This window comes from Aspergillus mulundensis, assembly GCF_003369625.1.
Source record: "Aspergillus mulundensis strain DSM 5745 chromosome Unknown scaffold_1, whole genome shotgun sequence".
Lineage (NCBI taxonomy): Eukaryota > Fungi > Ascomycota > Eurotiomycetes > Eurotiales > Aspergillaceae > Aspergillus > Aspergillus mulundensis.
The window spans coordinates 2550591-2570153 of NW_020797889.1; the positions used below are offsets into that span (position 1 = coordinate 2550591).

The 19563-nt window shown below is 53.1% G+C and overlaps 9 protein-coding genes across 9 annotated transcripts; 4 read left to right on the forward strand and 5 right to left on the reverse strand.

Annotated features, from left to right (window-relative positions):
• Positions 1–118: 118 nt before the first annotated feature.
• On the forward strand, positions 119–895 carry DSM5745_02335 (uncharacterized protein; the record flags this gene model as incomplete). Its single annotated transcript, XM_026744351.1, has 1 exon — positions 119–895. One exon carries the CDS (start codon positions 119–121, stop codon positions 893–895), a length of 777 nt encoding a protein of 258 aa, XP_026607514.1.
• A 238-nt stretch (positions 896–1133) lies between these two features.
• DSM5745_02336 (uncharacterized protein) lies at positions 1134–2479 on the reverse strand (the record flags this gene model as incomplete). Its single annotated transcript, XM_026744352.1, has 5 exons — positions 1134–1727; positions 1813–2079; positions 2128–2173; positions 2225–2283; positions 2333–2479. The coding sequence occupies 5 exons, from the start codon at positions 2477–2479 to the stop codon at positions 1134–1136; spliced, it is 1113 nt and encodes a 370-aa protein (XP_026607515.1).
• Positions 2480–3063: 584 nt separating this feature from the next.
• Positions 3064–4893, forward strand: DSM5745_02337 (cytochrome P450; the record flags this gene model as incomplete). Its single annotated transcript, XM_026744353.1, has 3 exons — positions 3064–3697; positions 3765–4102; positions 4171–4893. 3 exons carry the CDS (start codon positions 3064–3066, stop codon positions 4891–4893), a joined length of 1695 nt encoding a protein of 564 aa, XP_026607516.1.
• Positions 4894–5038: 145 nt separating this feature from the next.
• DSM5745_02338 (uncharacterized protein) lies at positions 5039–6433 on the reverse strand (the record flags this gene model as incomplete). Its single annotated transcript, XM_026744354.1, has 2 exons — positions 5039–5583; positions 5635–6433. The coding sequence occupies 2 exons, from the start codon at positions 6431–6433 to the stop codon at positions 5039–5041; spliced, it is 1344 nt and encodes a 447-aa protein (XP_026607517.1).
• Positions 6434–6873: 440 nt separating this feature from the next.
• DSM5745_02339 (Hsp70 family protein) lies at positions 6874–8316 on the forward strand (the record flags this gene model as incomplete). Its single annotated transcript, XM_026744355.1, has 5 exons — positions 6874–7028; positions 7090–7763; positions 7814–8081; positions 8138–8237; positions 8287–8316. The coding sequence occupies 5 exons, from the start codon at positions 6874–6876 to the stop codon at positions 8314–8316; spliced, it is 1227 nt and encodes a 408-aa protein (XP_026607518.1).
• A 1639-nt stretch (positions 8317–9955) lies between these two features.
• DSM5745_02340 (uncharacterized protein) lies at positions 9956–10507 on the reverse strand (the record flags this gene model as incomplete). Its single annotated transcript, XM_026744356.1, has 3 exons — positions 9956–10117; positions 10196–10360; positions 10439–10507. The coding sequence occupies 3 exons, from the start codon at positions 10505–10507 to the stop codon at positions 9956–9958; spliced, it is 396 nt and encodes a 131-aa protein (XP_026607519.1).
• A 2612-nt stretch (positions 10508–13119) lies between these two features.
• On the reverse strand, positions 13120–14204 carry DSM5745_02341 (phosphotransferase family protein; the record flags this gene model as incomplete). The annotated part of the gene is made up of 2 exons (XM_026744357.1): positions 13120–13693; positions 13762–14204. The coding sequence occupies 2 exons, from the start codon at positions 14202–14204 to the stop codon at positions 13120–13122; spliced, it is 1017 nt and encodes a 338-aa protein (XP_026607520.1).
• A 1642-nt stretch (positions 14205–15846) lies between these two features.
• DSM5745_02342 (carboxylic acid transport protein) lies at positions 15847–17601 on the forward strand (the record flags this gene model as incomplete). The annotated part of the gene is made up of 4 exons (XM_026744358.1): positions 15847–16388; positions 16450–16580; positions 16625–17203; positions 17273–17601. The coding sequence occupies 4 exons, from the start codon at positions 15847–15849 to the stop codon at positions 17599–17601; spliced, it is 1581 nt and encodes a 526-aa protein (XP_026607521.1).
• Positions 17602–18252: 651 nt separating this feature from the next.
• Positions 18253–19347, reverse strand: DSM5745_02343 (uncharacterized protein; the record flags this gene model as incomplete). The annotated part of the gene is made up of 4 exons (XM_026744359.1): positions 18253–18531; positions 18597–18938; positions 19011–19233; positions 19286–19347. The coding sequence occupies 4 exons, from the start codon at positions 19345–19347 to the stop codon at positions 18253–18255; spliced, it is 906 nt and encodes a 301-aa protein (XP_026607522.1).
• Between the last annotated feature and the right edge of the window lie 216 nt (positions 19348–19563).

Below are 19563 nucleotides of genomic sequence, written 5' to 3' on the forward strand. Positions count from 1 at the left end.
GGCAAGCCCGCTGAGTCATAATCGTGGCGTGGTAATTACCTACTTGATCCCATTGACTGGTAGCATAAGGTCCTCCCAATAATCCTCCAGTCCTGAAGGTGCAGTACTTTCTTTCCGTATGGCATCCTTACCACCCGGCACGCCCCGCGCCCCCCGCAAGCGCCGCATCCGCACGCAAACCCACACCCTTCCCTTCCCCGACCACGCCGGCAACCCGGCTCTCCTCGTATTCCGCAACCTAGTCTCATGCCCGCTACCACCCCTCTACGCCTTTGCCATCTATTTCACGCATGGCGATGCGTCACCGGACAACGTGGATGTAGCGGGCTTCTTCAGCGCGATCGATTCCATGCATGAGCCGTTGGATATCAGACTGGAATTGTTCTTTTTGCGCAACGCGTCGGTGGAAGAATGCGTTGAGCATTACCGTGCCGAAAAGGATAGCCGTGGGGACTACCGCGTTCAGATCGCGGCGCTGGAGATTAGGGAGTCATCGATTCCCTCTCGTCCCCTAGGTGAGGAAGCCGGAGCCGATACCTCGAGGGTAGGTCCGCCGGGCTTCGTGCCCAGCTATATCGACTACCATCGCACGTACCACGGTATGCTCTACGTCTGCCCAGAAAAAGACTGGAACACAGGCAGGCAGGAGATATGCCACGTGCTATTCGACCCGTTCAGCGCAGAAGAGTGGGCCGAATGGCGCAGTCAGTCGGAGCCAGAGGTTCAACCGCCTATGCATTTGCGATGGTTGCCGATTGCGAGCGCGCCAGACTCATCATCTAACCCCCTCGTTGATGTCGCGCAGGAAATGCACCTCGTCTCGAATTTGCAGAGGATGAATGTGACGACGGAGCCGTGGCAGCAGGCTATGGAGAGGGGGTGGACGAGGTGGTAGTAGGCATTGTGGATTGAGAGGCTCGAGTTCGTTAATAGAGCAGCCGTGTCCAACTGCAGCTCTGTGTATTTATACCTGAACTGAAGACAGATTGCGGTGCATTTGAGATTGAGGAAGACCTTGCTTGAAGGCATAGTTAAGACTGAAACGAAACATCGCTGAAATTATTGTTAGATGCAGAGCTTGCTCTTAGAATTTCCATTTAACTGTCGTAGAAAATGTGGATGTCTCCTGGAACTCAGTGGACGTGCTTATTCTTTTCCGTCGAAGGTAGGCCAATGTCTCCCCTGCAATCCTCGTCAACGGCCTCGTGAGATGTCACATCCACGTTTGTAATAACATGGATATGGCTGGCACTTCCACCTTGTTGCCGCATCAGCTCCTCTTCGGACCCAGTCAGGGTAGCTCCAAGCACCCCATCGCGCGGCTCGGATCTCCTAAGTCCTTTCCGTACGCCGGGACCTTTTGAATGGGACTTCAGACTGGAAAGCCTATGCACCCCTTTTTGATTATTGTATGGATAGCTTCCTGAAGCTTCATGAGAACTTCCTAAAACTTTGGTAAAGAGCGATCGAAGGGCCGGCAAGTTGACCGCCACCACTGCAATCTGAATCTCAATACCCGCGACGATGACCATTCGGCCCATGATGTAGGAAGTATCAGGCTCTGAGATGAGTTGCTTCTGCACGACGAAGCGGCATAGCGCTGTGACGACGGATAGCGATCCGAAGCAGATGATTCCGAGTACGGCGATCTTGCGGCGTGGGCTCATTTGCAAATTGAGAACGGTTGGAACGGGAAGGATGAGGATGATGACGTCGGAGAACGCGTTCTGCGCAGATCAAGCAGGCGGTATTAGTAGAGTCTCGGAATTGGTGTATCTTGCAAGCGGCAGGGTAATTGGGGACAGGTCATACCAATGCAGTCGGGACCATTTGCACGACGTACTCGCTGAGGCGCTTGGCATTTGGATAATTTTCCGGATGGAAGTATGCAGCCAGTGGTCGGGCTTGCAGAAAGGCCAAAAGCCATTCTGCTGTAAGGAAAATTACGCATATGGCCATGGTTGTGTAAACGGCGCACTGGAATCTCCGGCTCGGTGAGAGGCGCAGGTAGAAGAGGAGGAAGGTCTGCTTGAGCACGAAGTGGACAAACATGTAAAATACCTCCTCTACGAAAAGAAACTGCGTCGGTTAGCTGACCGACACGTTCTAAATTGGCGTAAGGTCTACCTTTCTGATGTTGGTGAGAATCCCCGCTGGTGCTCTGTCTGCCGGCCTAGACAAGGTTAGAATGGCACAGTAGTGATAGGAGCAGACTTGTACGTACAATCCGCACCCGTGATGAAGGAATATGTACAGAATCGCTTGTTGTACATTGTTGACGCACTAGTCAAGAGATTAGAGAGGTTGCTTGCAAAAAGAGAGTATAACGCACGAAGAGGAAAATGGCAGCCGCATCATCCAGACCAAAAGTCCGAAGACGCCATCGACAGTAAAGCCGAAGGAAGATAGACGCAGTGCCCAATGCGAAGGCGATGGTAATGACAGCGTAGGCAAGCGGTCGGAGGTTGTCGACGGCCATGGTCGCTCATCAGTTGTGCTATGATCAAGTCAATGTATACATGGGTAGGTGCAGGGCCATTGCTGATATATTTCTCTGAGCCAATGCCAACAGTCTGGAGCTCATGTAACCTTATCTGTCTGTGCAAGGGCTGTCAGGGTGCCTAAGAGCTTGATCGACCTTGAATCCTTTCGTTCTCTGAACCGCAGCAGTCGAGGCCGTACTCCATATTGGTCGGAATACCTACCAAGGATGGGAAAGTCGTTCGCCCAGGTGGAGAATGTTTGATTAGACATTGCCTCAGCGGATAGTCGATCTTGATAGTCCACATAAGAGGACACAATGATTCGCTCGGAGCACGATCTACCCCAGCGGTGGCTGCGGACGGTTTCCGGGCCGTCTCAGTGGGTGGAGCGCAGATGCCAATGCCATTGACCTGGCAGGTTATTAGATGGGGCAGGCTAATGCATTGCTGCAGCGCCGCCATCTAAAATGAAACAAGCAGCCTTGGTCATGCGGTGTGAATCTGGGAAATAATTAGTGTTCGGCCTCGACATCCTCGCTCCTTCCGAATTCACTTTGCTGGGTCATACCTGCCCTTCGCGATGGCTTCCTTCCTCCCGGCAGAAGCTCTTCAGCAGGCTCTGGAAATTGACCCCCTCAATCTCTCCCTATCGGTTGCAGCTCTTGGAGTTTTGTCTCATGTCTCGATTTTTCGCACGTTACCTGTGGAGGAGTACCTGTACAGTCTTCTGGGCTTATACGCTGCAACAGTTGCCCTAATAACAGTCGCATATCTCTCTCTCACCGTATTTTCCATTTCACAGACTCTTTTTCGAGTGGGATGTGTTGTCTCCGCGTTCAATATAGGCCTATCATCCAGCATCGCGATATACCGGCTGTTTTTCCATCGTCTGCGCCGGTTCCCGGGTCCATGGCTGTCGAAGCTATCGCGGTTCTATGATGCGTATCTTGCAGGGAGGAACATCCAGTATCATGAGGAGATCTCAAAGTTGCAGGAGATGTACGGTGACTTTATCCGAACTGGTCCAAGAGAGATATGCATCGTCCGCGCATCAGCCGTCCCGCTGCTCCTATCACCCCAGTCCAAGTGCGGCAAGTCAACGTTCTATGCTCAAGCACAGACTGAGTCAAAATACTGCAATGTCCACCATACGCGAGACTTCGATGACCATCGCAGGCGACGGAAGGCTTGGGATCGCGGATTCACCGTGAAAGGTAAGAGTCCTTTTCCATGATGATCTCATAGGAGCAGTGGGGCTTATCTTGAACACGTTCTCTGTAGCTCTCGCAACATACGAGCCAAACGTCGCAGCCAAGGCAGATCTTCTAATCTCACACATTGAAAACAAGGCTGAGAACCACACGGTCGACGCGACAAAATGGTCCATGTTCCTCAGCTTTGACATCATGGGCAATGTCGGGTTTGGGAAAGAATTCAACAATCTTTCCACGGGGGTTGAACACCCAGGCATCAAGGCCGTCCACGGCCACATGGCCATCCTAGGCGTGATGGGCCACATCCCCTGGCTTCTGAATATCATCAGTCACCTTCCCGGCGCGACGTCTGCGATGGCGGAGTTCTTTAGATGGTGCGAGGACGAGATTGTGCAGAAGTACAAGGTACGTCCTGCTTACCACCGGCATCCCCCAGATGCTAGGTAGAAGTATTGATCAGTAGTGTGTCGTAGAACTGGAACATCAACGAACCACCCCGCGACATAGTCTCCTGGCTCCTAAAAGCCTACGTCGAAAAAGACGCATCCGCGCCCCCAACCGCAAACGCCCTGCATGAAGACTCCCGCGCCGTACTCGTAGCCGGCAGCGAAACCACCGCCACAACCTTAACCTCGGTGCTATACTTCCTCGCCAAGAACCCCGACGTGCAAGCTAAGCTGCAGCGCCATCTCGACGAAGCCATGCCATCCGGTCCCGGGGACTGGACATACAAGAATGTCAAGAACATCGCCTACCTGGACGACATCATCACCGAGACGCTCCGGCTGCGTCCCGCTATTCTGACGGGCGGATACCGCGTTACGCCACCAGAAGGAATGAGGGTCGACGAGGTGTACATACCAGGTGACGTGAATGTGTTCGTGCCGACGCAGCTGGTTCAGACGGATGAACGGTACTATGTTGACGCGAAGAGCTTTGTCCCTGAGCGGTGGTGTGAGAGGAAGGAGATGGTGAGGGAGGGGGCGCCGTATTTTCCATTCTTGTATGGGCCTTATGTCTGTCCTGGGAAGAACTTGGCTTTGATGAGCCTGCGCATCTCGGTGTCGAAGTTGGCGCAGCGGTTTCATGTGCGGTTTGCGGAGGGTGAGAATGGGGGGGATTTTGAGAGGAGGACGCTAGATACGTTCACTACGACGCTGCCGCCGTTGCGGATTCAGTTTGTGCGGCGTGGGTAGGAGTGCAATGAGTCTTTTTCAAAGACAAGCTGGTTCCAAAGTGTATCTTGAAGATCTAAGAACAGGGCAAGTCAGCGCGGGTACTTTCGAGTCAGCGCGCAGAAAATATGCTAGTAGCACCCATCCAGCAACATAGAACTTGGCCCTATCTTAGCCACGAGGAAATATGCGAGCTTAAACTCGCGGAACCAAGGACATCATTCGGAAGCAAGCAAGAAACCTCCATAGGTACCAAGAGCTGCTCTTCACCTCCGAAATCCTGCCCATCCGATTTCCCCCTCTTCGTCACACCCGGCGCCACAACAAGAAGTACCTGCTGGTCAATCTTGGGCCTCTGCTGCCCCTTCTCCGCTTCCATGAACTTTGGATTAAACCGCAGAAGTGCGTCCTCGGGCGGAAATTCCCATGTGACACGGGCAGCCTGCCGATGAATTTCCCTGTCGAGCATCATCGCATTGTCGAGGATTCGCCGGAAATCCTGGCCTGGCGCCTGGCCTCGTGTGGAGAGGTACTGGGCTGCGATGGACCAGAACTCTTCGCGGATCTCCTTACGTGTGCTCTGGATGCGCTTGTACTCCTGCGAGCCTTCGGCGAAATCGCACATTTGCAGGATTAGGGCTGAGGCTTCGGCGGACCAGAGTTGGTATTTGCGTTCTAGCTCCAGGTCCGGTGTGGGATCGTGGCGGGAGGCTGGAGTACTCGTTAGCTTTAGTGTTTGGAGTTCCGTGCAGAGCTGCATACAGTATTTCAGGTAGTACCGCAAGTCGCAAAGGGCTTCGCCGGCTTTGCCTGCCCATACGAAACTGCCAAAGACGCGGCGGTCCAGGAGGCGCCACAGCATTGCTTGGATGATACTGGCGCAGCGGCTTGGGGACCTGATGTAGTCGTGGTATGCGGTTGTGCCTGGGGTCGTAGGAACCATGCATGATTCCCAGGCGTCCCGTGCATCTCTGCTGAGCTGGCTTCGAGGGATCCCGGTGAAGTATTGGACAGCGAAGTCGCGGATGCTGTAGCGCAGCTGCTGGATGAGACCAGTCAGTTGGCTGTCGGTGACCTGGTGGTGGCTGGGTGTTTGCTTTGTCTTGCGGAGTTCGCGGGCTGTTTGTTTCCATAGTTTCCTGTTCTCCTCGGCCTGCGCTGCGGCTTTGTCTCGTTCGTCTAGGAACTCTGCGGTAAGCGCGCGCTGCTCGTCTAGTTGGCGCTCGAGGTCCTGGACTTTCTTGTTCAACTCGGCATTGTTGTCTTGAAGTCGTTGGAGATCTTCAGTGGTGTTGATTGGTTGCTTCCCTTTCATGGAGTCGGGAGCCGAACGCGTTGTAGGTTTCTGTTGCGGCGCTTGCTGTGGCTGGCCAGCCTTGATTGTAATCTTGGGCTGAGTTGCGGCTCGAGAGGATGGTCGCGATGGAGTTCGAGGGTCTTGAGGGGGCACTGGGTCGATGTCCATCGGGTCGCCTTTCTGGTCCATTGGCCGTTGTGGAAGTGTCGGTTGCTTCGACGGGGATTCAACCCTCTTGATAGATGGTTGGGTGCCTGGAGGCATGTTGGAAGAGGGCCAGTGTGATCATGCTGTATGACACGACAGGGAATAGTAGAATTGTTATACGGGTGACTGAGAGCGGGGCTGAGTGGAAGATCGAGGGCAGCCTCGTGTGCAACACCACGCCAAGCCATCTCAGCCTTTCGGGCAGTTTTAGCCTCAACATCCCGCCGGCCTATTGGCCAGCGATCCCCGTCATGGCCAGGCTGAATATTTACTATCGTGTCGAGGAACGGCTCGAGCGCCTGGTCAGCTCATGATAGGTTCGATAATCTATCCCCTCGGCTGCCGCTGAGCCCCGAAAAGCAGCCTCGTTGCCGTCCATATGGTGAAGCAGGACAGTACTTAAAGGCTATTCGTCTCAGCTCGCATCGTGACAGATCCAACTGCTAGGATGCACCCATGACTCTGTTTCTCAAGTATTTATTGACCGTTATCTAAGAATGCCTGCCTCGAGAGTCACTTCTCTGAGTGCGAGCGCCCTGAACGCTCTCAACGCCCAAAATGATGCTGACGGTGACGTCACTTGGCCACTGCAAGGGCTTAGAGTACAAGACGACGATGACCAGTTGGTTATTGGAATTGACTTTGGCACGACGTGAGTTCTCGAAGATCGAAGCCCTTGCGGAAACAGCGACTAATCGAGATTCTACCCATAGGTTCTCTGGCGTCGCCTGGGCCACCCCCGAGCATTTCGAAGCAGACCAAATCAACCTCATAAGCGCATGGCCTGGCACCGGCCGAGAAGAAGGAAAGGCGCCAACGGAACTCCTCTACGATGAAGGGAGAACAATGTGGGGATACACCATACCCGGCGGGGCCGATACCGTCCGCGGGTTCAAACTTCTGCTCCTTCACGATGAAGACCTGACCGAAGACATCAAAGCGTCGGAATTCTTCCTGCGAGCGCGCAGGATGCTGAGGGATACTGGGAAAACACCCGTTGGTTTGATTGCGGACTATCTCCGCGCACTTTGGCAGCATACGATGGATACCATCAGCAAGGCTCTTGGGGACTTTGTTGTGGACGGGCTTCGGTTCCACGTGGTGATTACTGTCCCGGCAATCTGGAAAGCATATGCAAGGCAAAGTATGCAAGATGCAGCGAAGAGTGCGGGCATACTAAAGTCGAGGAAGGCGGGCGAGACGACGCTGAGTTTTGTTCCTGAGCCGGAAGCTGCGGCGCTTTCTACGCTCTGCGAGCGTGGACGGAGGATTAAAAAGGGCGATGTCTATGTTATCTGTGATGCTGGTGGTGGGACGGTGGATTTGATCAGCTACGAGGTCAAAGACACCAACCCGATAGCGATGCGGGAGGCAGTCGAGGGAAGAGGTATGCGCTTGTCTCTCGGTTCCAAGGACCAAGTTACTGACGACATATAGGAGGGTTATGTGGCGGTCTACTCATTGATGAAGCCTTTGAGGCTATATGCAAACGCCGGCTCGGGCGACGCTGGGACAATCTCAGCAAGAAAGGAATCAACGACGTGATGAGAGGGGAGTGGGAACAGTACATTAAGCCGCAGTTCAAGCCTGGATCTACTCACGGCGATTGGATTGTTGGAATCCCGGCAGAGGCATTTGGCAGGTCTAATCTTGATGATATGAGCAAACAGCCGTACATCAAACAAGGCCGAATTCATTTTCGAGAGTAAGTACACTTACCTTTTGTCATCAATAATCGTTCGTCCTGACTAGAACAATCAGCTGCGATATTGAACAGGCCTTTACAAGCTCGTTTGCTGGTATCGACGCGCTGGTTGATAAGCAGATCCAGAAAGCAAAACAAGAGTCTCTGCAGGTGAAGGTAGGTCTCACTCTTTGCGTTGGCGTACATGGACTGCTCGGCTAATTAGTCTAGGGAATCATCCTGGTTGGCGGTCTAGGCACAAGTCCATATCTCTACGAGCACCTGAAAGCTCGATACACGAAAGAAAGAATATCAGTCCTGCAATCGAGCGGGATAAAGCCGTGAGTCGGACCCGACGAGCCAAGCCGGCAGCCAAGGTACTGATATTACCCTGCAGACGAACAGCCATCTGCCGAGGGGCCATCTACAAGGGATTCCTGCATCTATCTGAGTCAAATCCCAACAGCCAAGGGGCTTACGACTACCAGAGCATCAAGGTCGTCTCCACAATATCCCGCATCAGCATTGGCAAAATGTACTGGGCGGATTTCGACGACTCCAAGCACCTCGAGGAGGACCGGAAATGGGACTACAATCAGGAAAAATGGAGGGCCGACCACCAGATGCAGTGGTTCATCCGCAAGGTTCGCATTCGCACTCTTTCTCCATTCGCTCCGCATTTCTCGATTCCATGGCAGGCCATGTGCTAATAGTGTCATGTCATGCAGGGCGACGATGTCTCCACCAAGCACCGCGTCAGCCATGGGTACCACAAGATAGTCGACAGGGACTTTAGCGGGCAGTTCCGGGTGCGCATCTTCCAGTGCGAAGCTGACGCCCCTCCCACGCGGAAGGACCCGAATGTAAAACTGCTCTGCACGATCCATTGCTCGCTTGACGTGCCGACGTCAGAACTGAAGACGTTCAGGCGTGCCGACGGGACTAGGAAGAAGGAGCTGTACTACAAGGTTGAGATGGTGCCGTCCGGGGCAGCGGCTGAGTGTGCGGTGTACATTGACGGGAGGAAGCAGGGGAGTCAGAATGTCAATATCGAGTTCCAATGAGATGATGCCTTCGGGACGGACACCTTCCGTGGTTTCTCAGTGCCAATGTCAGCCGATGGTGGAGAACGCTCGGCGTTAATATCGAAATAGGTACTGCAACGCCACCTACTGCCTTGTCTGCAAAGTATTTAGAAGCATCCCATGTTGCCATTCATGGTCTCCATAGATCCGCGAGGTGCATGAATGGGGGTTTTATTCTTAAGTGGGAAGGCACTCTACGGAGCTCTAGGCAGGTGTCTCTCACCGGGAAGTGTTCTTACGGCCAGGGGCGGGTATATGGGACATATTTCAGATGCATCCTGATGTCTAGTGGCTCTCTTGCTTTGTCTGCTTCTATCGTGACTCTGCTATGTAAGCGGTGGTTGGCCGTGAGATGCCGTATGGGCAGAGCAGGCCTCGAGGCAAAACTAGCAAGTTACGCAGACAGCCCATCTCAGAGGGAGAGGATACGGTGCGAGGATAAGACACTGAAAGCTCTATATGGGAACTCTTTTAAAGCTCTACTGTTATTGCGAGAAAGTATGTAGGCTGCAAATTTGATTGAAAACTGTGCCCTAGCTAAAAACAGGCTGGTCCGTGAAGGTGCCTTGTTGAATAGCTGATTGGTTCACAAGAAAAACATAGGAAAAACATAGGAGACTTGCATGTAGCCTGCTGAGAGACTTTCACACATCCAGGTTGCGTACAAAAGAAAATCTCAAAGTTGTTCTGTTGTAGAACCACAATGAAGAAAGGCAAAGGAAACAGGTAAAAGCCATGTCTGTTCAAGACATACGCATGATCGAAGGTTGATGGGGATACTGGAGTAGATCAACGAAGCCAGATCAGACCCTAGCACTGTGCATCCTGCACAATAACGGACCAGTTGTCATCGTGGGTAAGATAGCCACCAGCAACAGACTTGCCATTGTAGCGTGTCTCACAGTCTTTGGCCAGGACGTAAGCTCCCTCAGCAATGTGCTCAGCCATAATCGAGCGGCCATTGCGAGTATCCTACAGCAACATGAACGTATTAGCCAACTATGCTATGTTTTATCCTAATACCAGGACCAAGGAAGGAGTAACACGAACCTCATTGCACCAGCGAACCTGAGCACGACCCTTGCAAGCGATAACCTCGCACGAATTGGGATCGAGATACCAGGCGATGGAGCCCATGTCCTTGATGTGTTTGGCGGCCTGCTTGACCTGTCCGGTGGGGGCGGCAAGAGCCTTTCCGGCGCATTGGACGTGATGCTGAGGAGAGTCAGTGGTGCTGGACTTGGACGGATATCCGGGCCTTCATTGAGGAGTGCATAGAAGGGGAAGACTTACGGCGGAGGCCATCATGGCGAAGAGGACAAACATCATGAAGATGATGACGGGAGTCATAGTGACACGCATCTTGGCGATTTGATTGGGAAGATGATACCACGACGAGACTTTTGAGATGGTTGAAGAATGGACCTTGGAAGAGGCTTTGTTTTGTTTTGGATGGCTTGACTGAAGAAGCTGAAGGCTGAAGAGCGAGATGGAAGAGGATGGAGAGGATGATGGTGAGGATATTTTTTTTTTTCGTGGGGGAAGAAGGCAGTATTTATACTTGGATCTGAGGAGTTCTGCAGAATGGAGATTCCATTAACACACACTGACCCCAGGCCCTCATTCACTGATCCTGGGGCCTCATTCACTGACCCTGAAAAGAGGCTGCTTGAATAACCAATTGGCGTTTAGCAAAGCAAGATAACCAATGGGCGTTCAGCAAAGTAAGATAACCAATGGGCGTTCAGCAAAGCAAGATGTTCTTCACAGCAGAGGTGAAAGTGGGCCTGCAAGCTTGAGATTTGCCAAAAGTGTTAGCCTTTCACAGCCAAAGGGACAACTAGTGAATACCCTTGGATGATGAGAACACTGCAGAAGCCCCTTCTGGAATGGAAGGTACTGGTAGCACCCTGAATGGCATGGGGGAACTTTTTCTCAAGCAACTTTGCATGGGCATAGCATTAACTTATCTAGTCTGGCATACTAAAGAGAGCATCACAAGTCTAAAGCACAACTTGGGCACTGAGCCATAGTAGTTTCTACTTGCATTCTACCATAACATATCCCCGGCCACAGCAGCTGCTTGATTACTGCTTATGGTTACTTTCTGAAGCTGGAGTTTGAGTTATTGCCCGGGACATGAACACAGTTGGCCTGTATTGAGTATGCAACGGTGCAAAGCCACGAGAATCCACTACCCATTATGGATGAAAAGAGGAGGCAATGCACCAGCTTGGTTCCACGAGCCCCTAGATCAGAACAAATGGAAGTCTCATTTGACACGACGCGGTCTCTTTTGTCGGTGCCTGAAGGCCGCTCGCAGCTATAAAGTATCAACGCACCTAGGTCAACCCATGCAGAGTGGCCATCGTAGCGACTTCTACACGCGAGATTCCAAGAACACTGGCAGTCATCCAGGAGCATATACTTCAATGATTAAGGTACTAGAATCTACAATGCTAATTCCGACAGTGAACGTTCCTTGTTTTTGTTCAAAATGGGGCAAAGGGGGTCAATGACTTCCCTACTTAGCTGCCTCGATATAGACTCGGAGGATGTTCATCCTCTAAAAGAAACCATACTTCGACTTCGGCTCTCCACGACCAGTACCTAGCCGTAAGTTCAGGGCTCCCAATCCCCCCTAGGCATCAAACGTGATTGAGAAAGTTCAACGTGAAGCTGGCGCGTCCTTTAAATCATCGTTCTCGCGGCACCGTGGGTAACATGCTCGACTCATCGGGCCGAACCTCTTGCGCCGTTGAGGAGCAAGATATGCTAGGCTCGCGAAATACACCGAAGGTCGAGTGAACAAAGTCTGTCCAATGGTGCAAATACAACATAGAGAGTCCATCTGAGCGAGATTTGATCGCTGCAGTTCTGTAGGATTCGTCCCAGCTGAACAGCTCGGTTCAAAGGGAGGCAGGGGGTATCGCAAGCAACAAGATTATTCGGCAGTGGAGGTTATGGCAGAAGCGACTTGGAAGTTCGCTCGTCAGGCCGGCATATTGGCCGGAAGGGGAGTGAAATTGCACTGCGCAGTCTTGCTCGCGGGATCTGAAATCGCAGAGGGTCATAACCAAGTAGGAAGCCGAGCCCGGTAGAATCTCGGCGGGCAACGTCTGGTCGTATAAACTGACAAATGGATTGCTCGTGGACCCTGACAGGATACGAGGGTGGCACCATACCTACTGGCATACAGTAGGCCTGGGCATCGCCACGCGAAGCACTATGAAACCCACAAACAGACAAGCCGGGGTCTCCACACCTTCAGCCAGAGACCGCACTTGGGGTTGACTACAACTAAGGCTGACCAGAAGCGGCTATAGTGTAGAGTGGATTGGAACTTCTCCCTTCTCCAGGAGGACCTCCCGTGGCGCAGAATTAATCCTGCAACAGGCAACGTTTGATCCATGAATCCCTGAGCGTTCATGCATTAGCTAAGGATATAGTACAGAGCCTGACATAAACAAGAAATTTAAAATATATGGTTATGGTGCTGCCTGTGATTCATTGTACCTCCAGTCTCCTGTGCGGCACGGAAAAGCGAGTAGTAATGGATGGAAAGAGAATGCAGTAGCGAACAGACACAGAGAGCATGGATATGCTAGCTTTTATGCTAACGGCCAAGTCGGAGGAAGATGGAGAAATCAAGTGCACTTAACGGAACTTTGGACATGGATAGTAGCTATGTTTCTAAGGGAGGACATACATTGCTGCAAAGTTCCTATCTTTTTCAGTTGTTTACATGGACTGTTGGAGGTTTCCTCGTCGCACTAATGGCATTTCCACGAACATGGGATACTCATCGTCAGCTTTATTTCGTCAGAAACAATCTGCCTCGGGAACACGGGGCATCTAATGTTCTTGCTCCATTCCAACACTCACGCCCTTGACAAGCACAGATAACAACCCGGGATGTGTGGCGAATCAATTTTTCAACCCCAAGAAAATGCCTGTCCGGGCACCCGCAATGACTAGGCCGTAAGCATAGCATTCAGAGTTTTCAAGGCCCATTTAGAAGTCGTCAGCTCCTCGGATGGGGAACCATTGGCGTTGCGCTGGAATGCGTAGTGCAACACAGCGCCTACTTTGGCGGCCTGCATTGCAGAGGCACGGATCTCTCGCTGGCGTATATCGTCGTGAATTTGGCAGTGAATCCAAAACTCGTCCCAAAAGGCATTAAGCATTTGCAAGCGGCATGGGTAATTGTGCCAGCCGTTGAGATCCATATAGCCAGTCGCTAATAGAAGGGAGTCTAGGTCCATGCCAAAGGGTTGCACTCCGGCCAGGGACCAATCGACGACACCTGTGATCTCAAAAGATTCCTCATTTAGCAAGATATTTGTTTGAGAAAGGTCGTTGTGTGTAAGGACTTGTGGGTACGTCTGGCCGAAGAGAATCGGAAGGCTGCGTTCTAATTCAACGATTATCGTGCAGGAAAGGGGGGAGGTCTTGAATTTCATGAGTTGGCGGTAGACTCTCTTCCGGAAGTCTGCTTGCGCTTCAGGGTCAACCGGCTGCGGACTTAACCAACACCGAGCAAAATATCTGGGAAGGAGTGTCAGTATTCCTTTTGTTGTACTCCTAAAGCTAAGGACAAAGGAAAGAAGGAATACCTGGCTAGATGCTTGGCAAAACATATATGTCTGCTCTGCTCATCGAGGCTCAACCCGGTTTTGCTCGCGAGAGCCTCTAGGCAAGGGATGCCTGGCAAATATGGCATCGTATAGACCAGAAGGGGCGGGTTTGAATTAGGCATTTTGCCACGGAAGACAGGTTCTGGGACTAATGCGCCGTGGATAGATCTTGCCAAATTGAGGACACCATGATCTAGGGATGACTCGACTTGCCGAAAGGACACAATCAAATCACGCTCTACGCTAGGGAAATCTTTGCAGCGGACTGTGTAGCTCAGTGAGCCTGGAACGGCAACTTGCTGGACTGTGGAAGCACCAGAGATCTTGCGGGCATGGTCATCGCACTCTGCTTGAGTAGGAGATTCTCGGGTCGCGAAGAACTTGTCAATAGCTTGCTGAGTCCACGGTTTGTCCATGCCCATTGAAAGCCTGTGCGTCCGTTAGGTGATGGAGATAGGAATGTTGCCTTCCAGAGTAATGTCGAAGTCAGCGGAGATTAAGAGGCTGTGTACTTCAAAGATTGTGACTTGGCACATGTGCTAAGAGTGAGGGGAACGGTGTCAACAGACCATGGTCTTTCCATCCAATGATTGTGGTTGGACCCCAGACGGCACACCGAGAGCCAAAGCTCAACGAAGCATGATACCTAGGAAGATTCCCTCCCAAAGCGTCCCATTTCTTCCACATTTTGTCTCGGTACTTACAACTTTGGGTGTCAAGTCCCCAACCGGGGATGAGGATTTCTTCAACGCCCGCCTTCACCAAAGGGGCATCCTTGACAGGAGCCCATTCCGTGACGCCTCCAGCCGCATCGCTCGCCTTCCAAGATCCCCAACCCGACTCCCAAGACCTCTATTTTTCACCCATCGGGCGAGCCCGGAGGCGGAAACGGATTTCAATCACCAGTCTGATTCGAAATCGACCGTGATGTGCAAAATCAAAGCATACACCCGACCTCCTAGCATTGAGCGCGAGTCGGCTCAGCCAACGACGGACAAGCCTCGTATCCGGCGCCCCTCGCAGACCCTCCCATCCAATTGCCCGCAGTCTTGGCCAGAGTTTGACCAGAGTAAGCGTCTCCAAAACTCTTCTTTCGTGTCGCCGCCAAGCCCACCGGCGAGACACCGAGGCCCCGATGTTGGGAAATGGGAACTTTCCCCCGACGTTTGGCCCCCACCGGCCCCCAGAAACACCTGTCAATGCGGTGTCGATCGGTATCCCCAACTTTTTCTCCGGAGAACCCCGCTATCGTTGTCATAACGCGAGATCTGGGCACGCTCAGTTAGGCAGGAGATCGGAAACTCACCGAGCTTCTCCTAGTCATGCCACCCGTTATTCTCCGGCATCGGTATCGCAGTCTGGGGTTGTCATCTCCGACGCACAAGCCGCACGGCGCATACGCACTGGTAAGGTCAAGGGTCTCGTGGCCTGACTGGCCTGGACTGCTAGGTATCCTGATAACGCACAATCCTTCGCGGGGTTCAGGCCAGCAGCTATCCCCTTCCACTCTTGGCAAGGAGACTCTTCCATCGCCCTCAATATGAAATGGCAGCAGCGTCATAGACCAGAGTGCACGAAATGCAGTGCTTTTGATCTCCCGCTCGGCAATCCTTCTCTCAACTTGGCTGACTGCATCTTTTGTCTTGTTTTCGCCATCTACGCCCATGGCAGAATTTACGTTAGCTAGTGCGTCTCGGCACCACGTCGACTCCAGTCATTCCCCGGGATTCAGCCATTCCAGGCTGCGCTCGTTGTCTTGCGTGCAACCCCGGATTGCTTAGGCCCTTGGCGCAATCTTGGCTCGCGTGGATTTGGTAGCCCGCCGTGGGATTTGTACGCAATGCCAGCCACAAGGTCATGCAGGTGGTTATGGATGGGGGGGCGTGTCTATGAGGGATATCCCTGCGTGGGGTGTCGCACATCCTCCGCGTGTAACATGGGTTCGTGCCAGTCAGAGGGGCAGGGCAAAGGTATAAAGTCGGACCGCGCCACTGAGGTACAGCCGCTTTCTTCCTCATCGTGGGACCTGCCTCAAAACTTTCCTTTCTTTTGCTAGTCCAGACAATGCCTTCCCAAAACGAGCCTGCTGACCCCATTCCCGACGGGATTCTTGCTACGGCAAAACAATCCTGGGGCGACCTCTTCCGATGGAAGCAGCGCGTCATCATCGAGAACGAGCAGGGCGAGAGCTACGCCGAGTGGCAAGACCCCGAGCCGTTCAAGAACCCAATCAGCCTGTTTATGCTGCTGAGCGCTCGTGACTGGCTGTTCTTCCTCGTTGGCCTTGCCGCTTGGACTGCCGATGCGTTTGACTTTCACGCGCTGTCCATCCAGCAAGTCAAGCTTGCCGACTACTATGGCAAATCCAAGACCGACATTTCCACGGCTATTACTCTCACTCTGCTTCTGCGAAGTGTAGGCGCTGCGTTCTTCGGTCTTGCGGGTGACAGATGGGGCCGTAAGTGGCCTATGGTAATCAACATGATCGTTCTTGGTGTCTTGCAGATTGCGACCATCTACAGCAGTACCTTCCAGCAGTTTCTTGCCGTAAGAAGTTTATTCGGCCTGTTCATGGGTGGTGTGTATGGAAATGCCATCGCCATGGCGTTGGAACATTGCCCGCAAGTCTCCTGCAACAAATAACTTGTCCGGTGCTAACTGCCGCAGTGTCAGCGCCCGCGGTCTCATGTCCGGAATCCTCCAGCAGGGCTACTCGCTCGGCTACGTATTCGCCGCATGCGCCAACCTCGGAGTCGGAGGTGAAACCGAGACCTTCAAAACCGTCTTCTGGATCGCAGGTACGTCTCCCGCCCTATTTCATGAACATAGCTAACAGTAACAGCCGGAATCTCCATCGGCATCGGTTTCATCCGCGTCCTCTTCCCCGAATCCAAACAATTCCTCGAAGCAAAAGCAGCCGGCAAGCGCTCCGTCAGCGCGGGCGAATTCTGGCGCGAGACCAAAGTGATGATCGGCCAGGAGTGGAAGATCTCCGTCTACTGCATCATCCTCATGACCTGGGTGCGCGATCCCCCTTATCCACCAAGCCCCCATTCTAACAACGTACCCCAGTTCAACTACTACTCCCACACCTCCCAAGACTCCTACACAACCTTCATGCTCACGCAGAAAGAGCTCGAGAACTCGGGTGCGTCGCGCGCCTCAATCATCATGAAGACAGGCGCGTGCGTCGGCGGCACGATAATCGGGTACCTCTCGCAGTTCGTGGGCCGGCGGCGCGCCATCATCGTCGCGGCCTTCATCTCCGGCTTGCTGATTCCGGCCTGGATCCTGCCCAAGACCGAGGGCTCGCTCAGCGCCACGGGCTTCTTCATCCAGTTCTTTATCCAGGGTGCTTGGGGCGTTATTCCCATTCATTTGAACGAGCTGTCCCCTCCTGCTTTCCGATCCCTCTTCCCTGGTACGATACCATACCTATCCACCCACCTAATCTGCTGTATAAGGCGTATGTTAATGTTAATGAAAATAGGTCTAACCTACCAACTCGGCAACATGATCTCGTCCCCCTCCGCGCAGATCATCAACGCCATCGCCGAAAAGACGTTCATCCGTGGGCCCTCTGGGACGCCTGTTGAAGCGTACGGGCCGACGATGGGCGTTGCCACCGCGATCATTGCGACGGGGATAATGGTGACGACGGCGTTTGGGCCGGAGAAGCGTGGAAGGCGCTTTGAGACGGTTGTGGTGGGCATGCAGGAGCAGAATCGCACGGCCAAGGTGGTTGATCTTGAGGAGGGGGAGGGGGATGTTAAGCCGGGGCAGGAGAATGTTGAGCTGGAGAGGGTGGATAAGGCTTAGCCGACGGCCCTGCCATGCCATGTTCTAATCTGTTCTTTGCCTTGATCTTAATGATGACGATGAGCGATCTGGTGGTAGATGACAACTGATGTTGTTCAGTGGGCTATGATCATGCCAAACAACCAACCTTGGAACTCTGAGTTCCGTTAAGCTTCCTGTGCGTAGACGACGACACTCCCCGGCAACCTCCTCTACCAGATACATAGAGACTTGCGCAATCTCTCACCGTATTTGTTCTTTCGCATTCAACCATCATCTCTGCCTACTATTGCGCACCTCCCCTCCCGCCTTGGGTTCGTTTCAAACCCTGACTTCGTTTTCAAGGTTCAACCAACACCTGCAATGCAGCTCGCCCAATAAGGTTATGGCAGCCAGGTACGGCGTTAAGAAGGCCTCCGCGAACGGTACCCCAGTAGACTACTAGGTAGCCCAGGTGCACAGTCTCTCCAATTCCCTAGCAAATCTACGGAAGGGAGGCCGGAACTGAGATTGCCAGCGGCAAAGTGGGAAAGACAAGGTTTAGAATCTAGACATCCTGATGATCCGTCTTAAGGTCATTGAGACCAGAGCGGGATACCGATAAACGATATGACGACACGATATTATATTCTCGATAGCAAAGCTACGGCCATAACAATCAACAGTCAATAATCAACAACCACATCCCTCCCCCCTCCTCTCCCAAACACTAAGCATATCCGTCCCCGTCCCAACCTCAAACGTCCGCCGCGGACGCACATACACCCTCCTCGAAAACTCACTTGCCAACAGCCCCCAATGCACCCCATTCACACCCCACGGCGGCCCAGGCAGCGCCGGATCCTTATACATCGGGAACTCAAGACAGACCAGCAGTCCGCCGGGTCGTAGGAGGTCGCGCATTCGCCTCGCCCAGTGCGGGCGCTGAGATGGGTGCAGGGCGCAGAGGAACTATAGTAGATGCGTGCGTTAATCGAAGCAAATCTAACATAGAAGGGTGTGGGAACGTAACTCACGGTATAGTCGTACACCAGATCGAATTTCCTGCCACCGACAAGTCCATCTCCATCTTCGTCAGCGTCTAGTTCGGCAAGCCAGGAATCATCGAAGAAATCTCCCTGGCAGAAGTGCACTTTCCCAGTCCCAGTTTCCAGGCCCAGCTGTCTAGCGCGTGCGCGATCAACGTCAAAATCCTCCCCGAAATACTTCGCATTCGCACGCGGACCGGAAGAAGAAAGCTGAAGTTCCCTCTCTGCAAACTCCCTCGCCGCAGAAACAGCCGTGCCCGAGATCTCCAGGCCCACCGCATCGAACCCGTGCAGCGCGAGCGTGAGCACATCGTAGCCGCGCCCGCAGCCCTGCTCCATCAATCCATCAACTCTTGGTCTTGGCAATGGCTAAGCTAGAATCAACAAACGCGGACAGCGTACCGGAACGAGCGCCCTCTTCCTCTTCCTCTTCCTAGCTTGCCCCTCATTCCCATTCCCATTCCCATTCCCATTGCCTTCCTGAGTTGCCATGGGATGGAGAAGTGTATCCTGATAGTTCTCCAGCAGGTCAATCAGCGCAGGCGAGGGCATCCCTCGATCCCAGAGCGAGTCCTCGCCGGAGTCCCACAGGTCGGACCATGCTTTTGCGTGGGAGGGGGCGGGGCTGGGGAAGTTAGCTACCATAGGGAACGACTGTAACTAGAGGTAGTGGTCACCGGTTCTCGAAATGAGAGATCAGACGGCCTTTTGGCGCGGGGGGTTGCGAGTCGGATGCCATTTGGGTAGAGATGGAGGCATTGATGGGCCCTGTGGATGGAAAGTGTGCAGGTTCTGCAGTGGAGGTGCGTGGTCCTGGAGTCAGTTCCCCGCAGATCTCGGTATGGACCGAACCAGACCCCCGGCGTCCACTCATCGTCCACGGTACTAACTCTTCCTCGAGCTGCTCAACCATGCCTCACTAGTACAGCCCTCCGGTTTTCACTATCAGTCTCAA